Source organism: Chiloscyllium plagiosum, unplaced genomic scaffold, assembly GCF_037043375.1.
Source record: "Chiloscyllium plagiosum isolate Xiang-an unplaced genomic scaffold, Cpla_swu_hap1 HiC_scaffold_32, whole genome shotgun sequence".
Classification (NCBI taxonomy): domain Eukaryota; kingdom Metazoa; phylum Chordata; class Chondrichthyes; order Orectolobiformes; family Hemiscylliidae; genus Chiloscyllium; species Chiloscyllium plagiosum.
The window spans coordinates 38672950-38687145 of record NW_028270170.1 but is presented as its reverse complement, the minus strand read 5'-3'; the positions used below and the strand labels follow the sequence as shown (position 1 = coordinate 38687145).

Sequence of the window (14196 nt, the reverse complement as noted above, 5' to 3'; positions counted from 1 at the left end):
TTGATGTGGCTTCAGATGGCCTACTGATACCATTTCAATTCAATGATAACCCTAATATTAGTAAATTTGACCCTGCAACTTAATAACATCTTGTGAATCACTATATCTTAATTGCTACTATTCTCCACAGATGCTCAAAGCCATTTTTATTGCAATTCCTTTCAACTCTTCCAGAACAGATTTGAAGAAAATGTTAGGACCTGGACGGGTCAGATAACACAAATTCTCTGTGCAACAAATGAAAATAATGTTTATTGTAAATGACCAATGGCATAACTCTTTCTTCTAATTTCTGTCAAATATCCTGCACTATCAACATTGAGAAATGTGAACCAGTCCAGAATTCACAGAAAACAATAGCTAGAAAAGGATTTTGAAAGGATCATACTTGCACCTTTATACCAGGAGTTGGTTAACATCAATATTGATTTGCAAATAAGTGATGCCCACAACATGGGTTCAATTCTTGTACCAGATGCAGTTACCACAAAAGAATGTCCTTCTGGACTCCCCCCACCCCCCGACTGACTGTCAGATTAAACCACCATGAGCTGTGTCTCAAATGAGAGTGCAGCCCTAAGATCTGCAAAAACTAGGTTGTAAAAAAAACCAAAGAACTGAGGATGCTGGAAATCAGAAACAAAAACAGAAATTACTTTAAAAACTCAGCAGGCCTGGCAGCATTTGTGGACAGAAAGCACATTTAGTGTTTAGGGTCCAGTGATCCTTCCTCAGAACTGTGGTGAATTTTACCTTCACCTTTCCCAATGTCAGGATGTTACAAAATATTGCGTACATTTGAACGTGTAAAAAAACCCAGCATGCTTGAGAAACCGAGAAGGTCTGTAACACCTGGGGGCAGCGAAACGGAGTTAAGGTTTCGGGTCCAGTATGACTTCTTCAGAACTTACAGGAAATACAAGTCAATTCGCACACAGTAAGCATTGAAGTTTAAACATTTTTTTAAGGTTTGAAATGAGGGGCAAATATTGTTTATGACACCTTCTTTGGAACAGCATTCGGGATAATTTTACACGCAGTCACTGCTCCTGTGGCAGTTAAAGGGTTAAGTGAAATTATAATAAGCCTCCCCAGTTTGGAAAGCGTTGTGTGTTATGACTGGTGCTCCTGGAAGGAGGCGGGGTGTGTCAGAACGCAAGAAAAAACAGTTTCAGCGAGGAAGGCGTAGATGCAGCAAGAGAGATAGAGAGAGGGGAGAAAAACGCCGGTATCCGGTGGAACCGTGAGGCGGTGGGAGTCCTGAAGCCCCTCTCTTTGTGCTCTGAGCCTGACTGAGAGCGAGAGGCTGGCCCCAACTCCCGCAACATGCAGTCTGGAAAACAGCCGCCCGTGTAGAGGGAGAGCGATTGGGGAAACGCTCTCCCAGGACCGGGGCATCCAGACCCTCCCTGGACCAGCAGCAGGAGGAGGAGGACTGGTTCCTATAAACCAGGGGCAAGGGAGAGAGGAGACGGGGCTGGGGGCTTGTACTGAGTCCGCACAGTTCCCAGAAGAAGGAGAAAGGTCCAACTTCGTCGCCTTTTGGACAAACCGGTGAATCTGCCATTTTACTGCAGTGTGTGTGTGTGTGTGAGACACATCGCCATTAATCTCGGTGCTGCAGATTTCCAAAAAGAAAATCAGTGGGAGTGGACACAAATTCGTTGTAAAAACCTGGGCTTTCCAAACGCTGCAGATGATTTGGATTAATCCCCGATTTTTAAAAGAAAAATTGGTCGCACTGGGAAAATAACCAAGAGATTGCACATCTGCAAGGCGGCTCCCCGACGCAGTGAGACCTCAGCAGCATCTGCAGTATCCCCCAGCACCAGAGGCTGAGCAGTGATAGCTCCAGATAGATCCCAGCCCCAGAGGCTGAGCAGTGAAAGCTCCAGATAGCCCCCAGTCCCAGAGGCTGAGCAGTGAAACCCCCTTCCCCGAGCCCACCCCCCCAGGGCAGCCGTGAGTACCAGCACAATGGGTACCGTGCTGTCTCTGTCCCCTAGCTACAGGAAGGCGGCTCTGTTTGAGGATGGCTCGGCCACAGTGGGCCAGTACACGGCCGTGCAGAACAGCAAGAACTGCAAGGAGAAGAACCTCAAGCGGCAGTCCCTCATCTCGGTGCTGCCCTGGAAGCGCATAGTGGCCGCCTCGGCCAAGAAGAAGAGCTCCAAGAAGGTCAACCCCAACAGCTACCAGAGCAACGTGACCCACCTCAACAACGAGAACCTGAAGAAGTCTCTGTCCTGCGCCAACCTGTCCACCTTCGCCCAGCCGCCGCCAGCCCAGCGCCTCAACCAGGGCTCGAAGGTAGCCTCCACCCCCAAGAAGAGCCCCAGACTCGGCTCTGCGACGTCTCCCAAGAGGGTGATAGTACAGGCGTCCACCAGCGAGCTGCTCAAGTGCCTGGGCGAGTTCCTGTGCCGCCGCTGTTACCGCCTGAAGCACCTGTCTCCCAGCGAGCCGGTGCTCTGGCTCAGGAGTGTGGACCGCTCGCTGCTCCTGCAGGGTTGGCAGGACCAAGGGTTCGTGGCTCCGGCCAACGTGGTCTTTGTTTACATGCTGTGCCGAGACGTGATCTCCCCGGAGCTCGCCAGCGAGCACGAACTGCAGGCCAGCCTCCTGACCTGCCTCTACCTGTCCTACTCCTACATGGGCAACGAGATCTCCTACCCGCTCAAGCCCTTCCTGGTGGAGAGCTGCAAGGAGGCTTTCTGGGACCGCTGCCTCAGCATCATCGACGCCATGAGCGCGAAGATGCTGCAAATCAACGCGGATCCCCACTTCTTCACCCAGGTCTTCGCCGACCTCAAAAACGAGTGCAACCAGGACGACAGTGGACGGATGCTCATAGGCTTGGACCGGTGACTGAGGTTCCTCCCCCCCCCCCCTTCTTTCCTTCCCCCCCCCCCCGGCTGCATCACTGTCTCTGAGACACAGACACATAAAATCTCGAGAATCGATTAGAACCTAACCGATACCTCGACTGACTTGAGTGTGCATCATTTTCCTTTACTCTGTATGTATGTGCGTGTGTGTGTGTGTGTCAGGGGGGTTCTAGTCCGAAAGGGATTTATTTCCATGCTGCTAAAAAAAAGTGTTTTAGAACAAATTTAAAACCCGTCCTGGATAAACGGCACGTTTTTTAAAAAATCTTCTTTAAATTGCTACAGTGGTATTGTGCATGTAAAGTATCCCTGTGTCCCTGAGACTGATATTAGAACTGACTGTACAACAATTTAAAAAAAAACACCAAGGAAAACACTTGAGTATTGGGATAGTTCTTTTTTCCATTCAATGTTTTGAAGAAGTATTTATCGACATCAAGACGAGGGGAAATATATATATACTTTTTTTCTGTCGTTTTGGGATGCACGTGACTTCTGTTTCTCTGAAATCAGAACCTACTAAGGATGTGCCATTTTCACACGGAAGTCTGACTGAGAGACTTCAGTTGTACATTTTGAAAGTGCTAATATTATGAAAATGTTTCCCAGTGCAATTTGTTATTTAAGAAAAAAAAATCTCTGTTGACCAAATGGTGTTATTTGTTGTATGTGTGTAGGGTGTATGTATGTGTGTGTCTGGGTGAAATTGAGAATATTGGTGTCACAATGCTGTGAACAGCGGTGGCTGTATTTTATGTTAATTTTTTTTTTAATTTCTATTTATTTTTGTACTGTGATGAATAAATGCACTGATCATTCACGACTGATTGAGCCTGTTTGAGAGTTTTATTTCAGGTAACAAATGTGAAATTTTATCTCAGAATGGAGCTTGACTTGATTAATGGCAGTGGTAAACAGCCCCACTTCCCAGTATATCTTAATTTATAGTTTAGCTCTGCAATAAATTGAAGTATTTTTATTCTAAGGCAATAAAACATCCTCGTCATTTTTGCGGTCACCTAGTTTATTCATCATTAATCCACCCGACACCTGTTGTATACTTACCTGCATGCATATAAAATTTAAATTGTCAGAAGTCTTAAAAAGTCATTTGCAACTTTAATGTGTTTCTTCATATCTGTGCCTGAAATTTTGAATTACTGTTAAATCTCATATTGAACCACTGGCAGGTTTCCTCTACATAGACGTTACACACATGTCCAATTATCTTAGAAATAATGTTGATAGAGAAATGAATATTAAGTTCCCTTTGAATTAATGACTTCTTCATTTTACATGGTCGAACCCCTGCTCCCCCCCCCCCCCCCCCCCACCCCCAACAAATTTCCTGTGATTCCTGTAGTCCTTGACTGTTTCGATTTGATTGGCAATATATGATAACTATAACCTACTAGAGCAGTTTTATGAAAGATCAATCCTATGAGAAGTTTAGGTAGCTTGTGTGTGTTTATGAATTGGTATTAATCTGAACTCATCTTCAACTGCAATTCAGACATTCTGAGAGGTCAGTTCTCTCTATGCAACAGGGAGTCAGAAATCAATCCTAACAAGGTTGCTTTTAAAACAGGCAAATGCACAGAAAATTATGACAAGTACTTGGCAATGCTACAGCATGTTATCAATTCTTCCCACGTCTACTATGACACTTTTGAAATTACCGTTGATTTAACAGAATATTATTTTTCCATTTGCCTATAGCTTGAGAGATAGGAAATTGACAATATGTATTATTTGAATGATCTAAGCTTTTGAAGAACTTGAAATATTTAAATACATGATAACTTACCCATGCCCATTGATAATTTTTTTTGTGTATGGGAGGGAGTGTTGGCTCTATGTAAACACCTAGTGGCAAGAGAATGCAACTACAATGTGACAGGTGGCACATCAGAAATGTTGACCCAATAACATATGTAGTTCTGAAAACATCCTTAGGCTCTTTTCAGGGTCATTACAAAGCAGTATTGGGCATTGCACTTTACAATGTTGCTGTAGAAGGATGAAGAGAGATTCTGACAACACAAATAAGGCATTTCCTTTGACTTTTAGTGTATAGATACACATGAATAGAGTTTATTTGCTTGGTACCTCGAAGACTCAAGAGTTTATATTTGGTCAAAATTAATGGAATGAAAGTGTTTCCTTTGTATGAAATGAACCAACCTTGATTTTTGGGAGGTAATGGATTTCCAGCATCAATATCATCCCCCAGTTTGTAGCTAAATTAGCAGACACAGGATTAATTGGTGTGGAGAATTGGAAAACGTTACAAAGTTACAGCAGAATGGCTCTTATGAGGGTGGGACTAGATATATTATGGCAATAGGGAATGTTGGAATGGGCTTGAAAAGGTAAATTATACTGTTAATGTATTCCAATGAGGACATTCACCTAAAGCCAGTAGTGTATTAGCAAAAGCAGAAATAAAACTAATTAAAAATAAATAAATTGTTTGCTTATTCATTTAAATTTTTATACTGGAAGTTTAAAGAAAATCTTGAATTACTCAGCAGGTCATGCAACATGTGTAGAATAAGAAAGCAGGGACAGAGACTTTAAATGCTCATTGACAATTTAAAGCAGAGTTCTCTCATCAGAGTTTGCAAGTATTTTAGATTTTGCCTTATGAAGTTATAATGACTACATTTCAAAAGTTATTCATTGGCTGTAAAATGCTTTTGAATGAAATGAGAATTAAAAAAACAAGTTTAAAATGCAAGTCCTTTTTCTGTATTAAGGAAAAGAAAGGAGGTGGAAAATATTACCTACTCCTACTCCAATAATCCTTATCCAGTCAAGATTAGATTGGAGTTGAATGTAATATACCTTCCACTTAAAAACTGAATAGATTACAAATCCTGTGACATCATAGAATGCCTACTGTGTGGAAGCAGGCCATTCAGCCCTTCAAGTCTACATCAACCCTCTGAAGAGCATTGCAAACCCACTTCTAATCCTTGTAACCCCACATTTCCCAAGGCTAATCTGCCTAGCCTGCCCATCTTTGGACACTATAGGCAATTTAACATGGCCAATCCACCTAACATTTTTAGACTGTGGGAGGAAACTGGAGCACCTGCAGGAAACCCACACAGTCACCGGGAAAATGTGTAAACTCCACACACCCAAGGTTGAAATTGAACCCGGGTCCCAGTGCTGTGAGACAACAATATTAACTATTGAACCACTGTGCTGGCATTGTCTAGGTGGAATCTTAACCCCAAGCTTGAAACCCCATTTGCCGCAAAGTTGAGGTAAATATGGGCACCTATGACTTAGATAGAAAGGGGAATGAAGTCCTGAAAGCAGATCTGTGCAGAGTAGGAAGGAGATTGAAAAACATAATTTCTAAAGCATTGATCTCAGGTTTATTTGCAGTCACACATATGTAATGAGCATTGAAATGAAAGAATTGAATGATTGAACATGTGGCTAGAGAACTGGTATAGGGACCTGTCTGGAGCAGGTTGGACTTGGACAAGATGGATAGGCTCAATTTAGCCTATCAACAGCTAGCTTCACTAGTGCTGTTGGTGACAGTTTAACCTTGAGTGACAGCGAAATAGAAACCTGAGGACAAGCTCAAATTTGAAGGAAGCAAAACTGGTAAAAGGAAGTAGAAATGTTGAAAGCAAAAATAGGAGGCTGACAAAGTATTTGCAAGGACCAAAAAGAATGTGAATAGAGAATAAGGTTATGAAAGCAGAATTAAAGAGCTCTGTGTGAGTGCATGTAGCATTTGCAAAATGGTTTGAATGCAGAAATGGGTCAGATATAATTACCATTGTATTATACTATTATATCACTATACCATTATTAGAGATGGTGAGGATGTCAAGATTGGGAACTGAATGTACAAGCATGTGAGTGGCATCAGCAAAAAGGAAAAGGAGGTGAGATAGTATTCTTAAAAAGAGAAAAGACCAATAATTTAATAAGAGAGGATCTTAGATTAAAGGATCAACATGTAAATCTTGTCTGGTTGGGGCTAAACATAGCAAGGAAGAGCAAACATGTTTGGAAATTATTTATGCTGAAAAATGTGTTGCTGGAAAAGCGCAGCAAGTCAGGCAGCATCCAAGGAGCCAGAAATGTCAATTCTCCTGCTCCTTGGATGTTGCCTGACCTGCTGCGCTTTTCCAGCAACACATTTTTCAGCTCTGATCTCCAGCATCTGCAGTCCTCACTTTCTCCTTGGAAATTACTTATGGGCTAGCAAACTGTTGTAACGTTGGGCACTGTATAAATTAGGAAATTAGAGATACATGTTTGAGCTATCGGGAGAGGTTCAACAGGCTGGATTAATTTCCCTTGAGTTTCGGAGGCTGATGGGTGACCTTATAGAAGTTTGTAAAATCGTATAAGACGTGGATAGGGTGAATAGTCAAGGTCTTTTCCCCAGTTTAAGGAAGTCCAAAGGCACAGCTTTATGGTGAAAGGGACAAGATATAAAAGGGGCCTAAGGGGCAACATTTTCATGCAGAACGTAGCGCGTGCATGGAATGAATTGCCAGAGGAAGTGTGGAGGCAGGTCTAATTACAACATCTAAAAGGCAGCTAGATGGTTATATGAATAAGAAGGGTTTAAAGGGATACAGGCCGAATGTCAGCAAATGGGACTAAATTGATTTAGGATATCTGGTCAGCATGGATGACTCGGACTGAAGGGTCAGTTTCTGTGCTGTACATCTCTATGACTCTATGTAACATGAGTAATAAAATGATAGTAGGTATTTCAACTTACACATAGTCTGGATTAAACAAATCAGTACTAATTCTGTGGAGGATGATTTCCTACCCTGTTTGTGGGATGGGTTTCTAGAGCAATGTATTGAGAGGCCAACCAGGGACTGGATTGTTTGTGTTAGGGTGGTGTAATGAGAAAGTGCTCATGAGTAATCTTGCCATAAGAGGCCTTCTGGAAATAAGGACCATAAGATGATAGAAATTTACATTTACTTAAATGCAATATAGTTCATTCTGAAGCCGGGGTTTTCAATTTGAGTAAAGGAAATTAAGGTATGGGGTGAAGCTGATATTGATAGATTCGGCAGAGACACAAAAAGATTTAACAGTGGACAGGCAATGGCTGGTATTTAGAGAAACACCATGTTGTCTACCACTGATATAGATTGTTCTAAGTCACATACTCCCAAGGGGAAAGATGAGTTAACCAAGTTGATGAAAGAAGCTAAAGATTGCAGTAAATTAAAGGAAGTGTCTTGTAAGGACAATAATTGACTGTTAAGATTGGAAACTGGAGACACTTGAGAACTCAGTGTTGGAGGATCAAAAAACTGGTTAATAAAAAGGAAGAGAGAATACAAAGGTAAGTTAGTGAAGAACATAAATGTGGCCAGTAAAAGCTTCTTTAGGTTTTTGAAGGAAAGAAATTAGTTCAGACAAATGGGGCCCATTTAAGTTAGAGACAGGTGCATTTATAGTGGAGAATAGGAATTTCTGGAGAAACTGACAGAAGAAGCTGCAGAAAATCTCCTGAAATAGTAGATGACTAAAAGTCTAGTGAAATGGAGGAAATAAAATGATGTAGTATTAGTAAAGAAGACTTACTTAAAAAGTTAATTGTATTGAATTTTGACAAACTCCCTGGACCAGATGAACTTCATCACAGAATGTTGAAACAGGTGGCTAGAGAGATAAAGGATACATTGGTGGTTAGGGGCTGTAATGATATTGGGGTAGATAGTAGTGTAGAGCTGAGGTTACAGTTAGATAAACCATGAACTTATTAAATGACAGAGCAGGTGTGAAGGGCCAAATAGCCTATCCCGCTCCTAACTACAATGTTTGTATCTTTCAAAATGTTATAGATTCTGCAAGGATTCCTGGAGATGGGAAAGCAGCAAATATAACCCCACTAATAGGGAAAATGTAAGAATTTATTATAAAGAATCGGATAGCTCAACATTTAGAAAAGAATTATAAGGTTGGGCTGAGTCAATGAAAAAGAGATCATGTTTGACATTATTTTTTGAGGATTTATTTGTTAATAGAGCACCAGCAAATGTGCACTTTGATTTTTAGAAGGTTTTGGTAAGAACCCACAATGGACGTTAGTAAATAAAAGTTGAGCATGTAGGATTGCAGCAAATGTATTAGATAGAGAATTAGTAAGCAGAGGCAAAAAGCAGAGAACAGGAATAAGTGGATCATTCTCAGGATAACAGGCTGTTACTAGTGGGATACTACAAGATCCACAACTGTTTGCAATCTACATCAATAATTTAGATTGTAAAATTTTAAAATTTGCTGTTGACGCTAAACTATGTGTGAATGTAAAGCGTGAGGTGGGTGCAAGAACATTTTGAGAGGACTTGAACAGGACGAAGTGAGTGAGCTAGAACATGGCAGATAGAATTCAATGGAAATCTGTGTGAAATTATTCACTTTGTTAGAAAAAAATGGAAAGGCAGAATAGTGAGAATTGGAACTGCAGGTGTCAAAGGATGTCTTTGTTTAGAATAAAGAACAAAGAAAATTACAGCACAGGAATAGGCCCTTTGGCCCTTCAAGCCTGCACCATTCCAGATCCTCTATTCAAACCTGTTGCTTATTTTCTAAGAATCTGTTTCCCTTTGCTCCCTACCCATTCATGTATCTGTCTAGATACATCTTAAATGATGCTATTGTGCCCGCCTCTACCACCTCTGCTGGCAACACATTCCAGGCACCGTCTGCGTAAAGAATTTTCCATGCATATCTCCCCTAAGCTATTCCTCTCTCACTTTGAACTTGTGACCCCTAGTAATTGAGTCTCCTACTCTTGGAAAAAGCTTCTTGCTATCCACCCAGTCTATACGTCTCATGATTTTGTAGACCTCAATCTGGTTCCCCCTCCACCTCTGTCTTTCTAATGAAAATAATCCTAATCCACTCAACCTCGCTTCATAGCTAGCGCTCTCCATACCAGGCAACATCCTAGTGAATCTCCTCTGCACCGTCTCCAAAGCATCCACACCCTTTTGGTAATGTAGCGATCAGAACTGTGCACAGTATTCCAAATGTGGCCGAACCAAAGTCTTATACAACTGTAACATGATCTGCCAACGTTTGTACTCAATACCGCGTCCAATGAAGGAAAGCATACTGTATGCCTTCTTGACCACTCTACTGACCTGTGTTGCCATCTTCAGGGAACAATGAACCTGAACACCCAGATCTCACTGTACATCAGTTTTCCCCAGGACTTTTCCATTTACTGTATAGTTCACTCTTGAATTGGACTTTTCAAAACGCATCACCTCACATTTGCCCGGATTGAATTCCATCTGCCTTTTCTCTGCTCAACTCTCCAATCTATTCAGCTGTATTCTCTGACAGTCCCCTTCACTATCTGCTAATCCACCAATCTTAGTGTCATCTGAAAACTTGCTGACCACCTATACCTTCCTCCCAATCATTTATATATATTGCAACAATAATGGTCCCAGCACGGATCCCTGTGGAACACCACTGGTTACAGGTCTCCATTTAGAGAAACTCCCTTCCACTATTACTCTCTGTCTCTGGTTGCCCAGCCAGTTCTTTATCCATTTCTGGAGTGACTAAAAATTAGCAAACAATGAGGAAGGAAAATGATCTTTACTACAAGGCGATTTCAGTACGGGAGTAAAGATGTCGCTGCACAGAGCATTGGTGAGATCGCACTTAGAGTATTCTATATGGTTTTGGACTCCTCATCTAAAGTGGCAGAGAGTACAATGGAGGTTTACCGTTTTAAACTCTGTGATGTTGGAATTGTCTTATGAAGAGACTGGATCTGTATCCCTCCAGAGTTTTGAAAAATGCAGGACAACCTCCTTGAACTGTACAAAATTCTTAGAAAGTGTGACATTTGGCAGTCAATAAGATGGTTGTCCTGGTGGTTGAGTGTAGAACTAAGAGCTATCATGAAAGGACCAGGAGAAGCCCATTTAAGACTGAAATGAGGTGGAATTGCTTCATTCAGGGGCAGGTGAATCTTTGGAGGTCTCAACTCCAGAGTTAAAAATCACACAACACTAGATTATAGTCCAACAGGTTTAATTGGAAGCACACTAGTTTTCAGAGCGTCACTCCTTCATCAGGTGGTAGATCAACTCCAGAGGACTGTATAAAACTCAGTCATTAAGTATGTTACTCTTATTTTAGCTGAATGTCTTAAGATTTTTTTTGGAGGGATTGGAAAATGTGTTTTCTCACCATACCTTACCAAACCTATTTCATTACATCCTTACCCCATCCCTATGGCACCCTTCTCACCCAATTCTAGTCCCATACTTCCATTCAACATTCCCAGAACAATTAGTCACTGCTGGGATATCCCAGTATTGAGTGGCATTCCTGGTACTGATGCCATCTTGTGCACCTGGGTAAGTACGTTCAGTCCAGAGCTGCCCTGCATGGTGACTGGCATTTGCCCCAGACATGGCAGACATAGGGGCTTTGTTTTGTGTGCAGGGACCTGGAAGCCCTACAAGTCCGGACAAGTCAAGGGGACAGTTTTGCTGGAGCTTAGAAACTAGGATGAGGTGGGGGAAGGGGAAATGAGGAAGCTGTTGAAGCAGTTTCATGATGCAGTTGTATAAGACTCTGGTGCGGCCGCATCTGGAATATTGTGTGCAGTTTTGGTCGCCATACTATAGGAAGGATGTGGAGGCACTGGAACGGGTGCAGAGGAGGTTTACCAGGATGTTGCCTGGTATGGAAGGAAGATCGTATGAGGAAAGACTGAGACACTTGGGGCTGTTTTCATTAGAGAAAAGAAGGTTTAGGGGTGACTTGATTGAGGTGTACAAGATGATTAGGGGGTTAGATAGGGTTGACAGTGTGAACCTTTTCCCACGTATGGAGTCGGGTATTACAAGGGGGCATAGCTTTAAATTAAGGGGGGGTAGATATAGGACTGAAGTTAGGGGTAGGTTCTTCACTCAGCGAGTCGTAAGTTCATGGAATGCCCTGCCAGTAGCAGTGGTGGACTCTCCCTCTTTATGGGCATTTAAGCGGGCATTGGATAGGTATATGGAGGATAGTGGGTTAGTATAGGTTAGGTGGGCTTGGATCGGCGCAACATCGAGGGCCAAAGGGCCTGTACTGCGCTGTATTCTTCTATGTTCTATGTAAATGGGGTGATACAGAATGTCCTCTTCATGCAGGACCTGCCAAGGAGGCCATGTTACCAGATTATGCCAATCTGGATCAAGGCTGCTGCCCTGGGATTAGAGAGGTAAAAACAATGACTGCAGATGCTGGAAACCAGATTCTGGATTAGTGGTGCTGGAAGAGCACAGCAATTCAGGCAGCATCCGAGGAGCTTCGAAATCGACGTTTCGGGCAAAAGCCCTTCATCAGGAATAAAGGCAGAGAGCCTGAAGCATGGAGAGATAAGCTAGAGGAGGGTGGGGGTGGGGATAGAGTAGCAAAGAGTACAATAGGTCAGTGGGGGAGGAGATGAAGGTGATAGGTCAGGGAGGAGAGGGTGGAATGGATAGGTGGAAAAGGAGCTGGGCAGGTCGGACAAGTCCGGACAAGTCAAGGGGACAGTTTTGCTGGAGGTTAGAAACTAGGATGAGGTGGGGGAAGGGGAAATGAGGAAGCTGTTGAAGTCCACATTGATGCCCTGGGGATGAATGAAGTGTTCCGAGGCGGAAGATCTCCTCCACCGCCTTTCCCTCACCACCAGACGCATGGAAGAAGAACGCCTCATCTTCCGCCTCGGAACACTTCATCCCCAGGGCATCAATGTGGACTTCAACAGCTTCCTCATTTCCCCTTCCCCCACCTCATCCTAGTTTCTAACCTCCAGCAAAACTGTCCCCTTGACTTGTCCGGACTTGTCCGACCTGCCCAGCTCCTTTTCCACCTATCCATTCCACCCTCTCCTCCCTGACCTATCACCTTCATCTCCTCCCCCACTGACCTATTGTACTCTTTGCTACTCTATCCCCACCCCCACCCTCCTCTAGCTTATCTCTCCATGCTTCAGGCTCTCTGCCTTTATTCCTGATGAAGGGCTTTTGCCCGAAATGTCGATTTCGAAGCTCCTCGGATGCTGCCTGAATTGCTGTGCCCTGGGATTAGTGCAGACCTCTCTCAGTATCGCCTGCAGCATTTTCCTTTGCTGTCTGTCAACCCCAACTCCCAACACAATTAACCCTGCGTGCCTTCTGTGCTGTCTGCTCAGTTGCTTAGCACACTTCCTACTTGCATCAAAAATGCAACCATTTTCATCTCCCTTAAGACCTGCCTCTCTCTCATTCCAGGAGGAAAACAGCTAACATTGGGGAAAAAATAGTTAGGCAAGTGGCAAGACGCCTTGACATTCAGCTCCTGATTTCTTTTCAAGGATCGGGCCCTGATTCTGACTACCTCGAGTGGCTGATTGACTGTGTCCAAGCTCCTGGAATGGTATTGGAGGCTACCCTTGATTTACTGAGCCAGAATATCCTGACTGAAGATTATCTCCATTGACTGGCCTGAGGACTGCTGACAACCATAACAAGCCTCTTGGCTTTTTATGTATTAAACAGCACAGCTTGGCATTTCTGGCTGAGGACCAAAGTGCATAAAGGCAAGGCTTGGCATAGATGCTTTGAGCATCCACGTAAGCTAAGAATGAATGAGAGTGATATGACAGTGAGCAATCAGCTTGGAGATATAGCCTGGTTCAGTCCATGAGCTCGGTGTGTGTACCTCACTTTCTCCTGAATGCACAGTGTCCTTGCTGCAGTATAACAATCAGAGTTACTGCTTCACTCTGTGTTTCTGAAGTGCTGAAACATACTGTAAGTGGATCAGAGATGTACCAAGAGGGTTCTTGGAGGCTGGCACATTCAGGTGCCAATGTCCATGGCATACAGTGCATGTGGCCAGTGCCTATGGAGCGTGCTCCTAGATATTGGTGCCTGGTGTCCAGCAGAAATGTTCTTTGGAGCAAGTAACGAGCTGAAGTCACCAGATAGTGACACTGACCTTCATGTTGAGAAGTTTTGGCATCTAGTAGTGGGTGGTAAGATAGGAAGTTTCATATTAATGAGGCAAGATGTGCAGTTAATAAGATCATTAACAAGCAATAATTCCCTTGAATAGGCAACTCTGCTGTCTTGTGAGAATGGAAATGTGTTGCTGGAAAAGCGCAGCAGGTCAGGCAGCATCCAGGGAACAGGAGAATCGACGTTTCGGGCATAAGCCCTTCTTCAGGAAGGCTTGTCTTGTGAGAATCCCAATTTGACACCCAAAGCCGACCTAAAAGATGCAACGGGTTGACCCTCACATTGAGATTGGCCTC

At 43.2% G+C, this 14196-nt stretch overlaps 1 protein-coding gene across 1 annotated transcript; it reads left to right on the top strand.

The window, feature by feature from the left end:
• Positions 1-1177: 1177 nt before the first annotated feature.
• On the top strand, positions 1178-3715 carry LOC122540011 (cyclin-dependent kinase 5 activator 1-like). The gene has a single exon (XM_043675299.2). It carries the CDS (start codon positions 1978-1980, stop codon positions 2866-2868), a length of 891 nt encoding a protein of 296 aa, XP_043531234.1. The 5' UTR covers positions 1178-1977; the 3' UTR covers positions 2869-3715.
• Positions 3716-14196: the final 10481 nt, after the last annotated feature.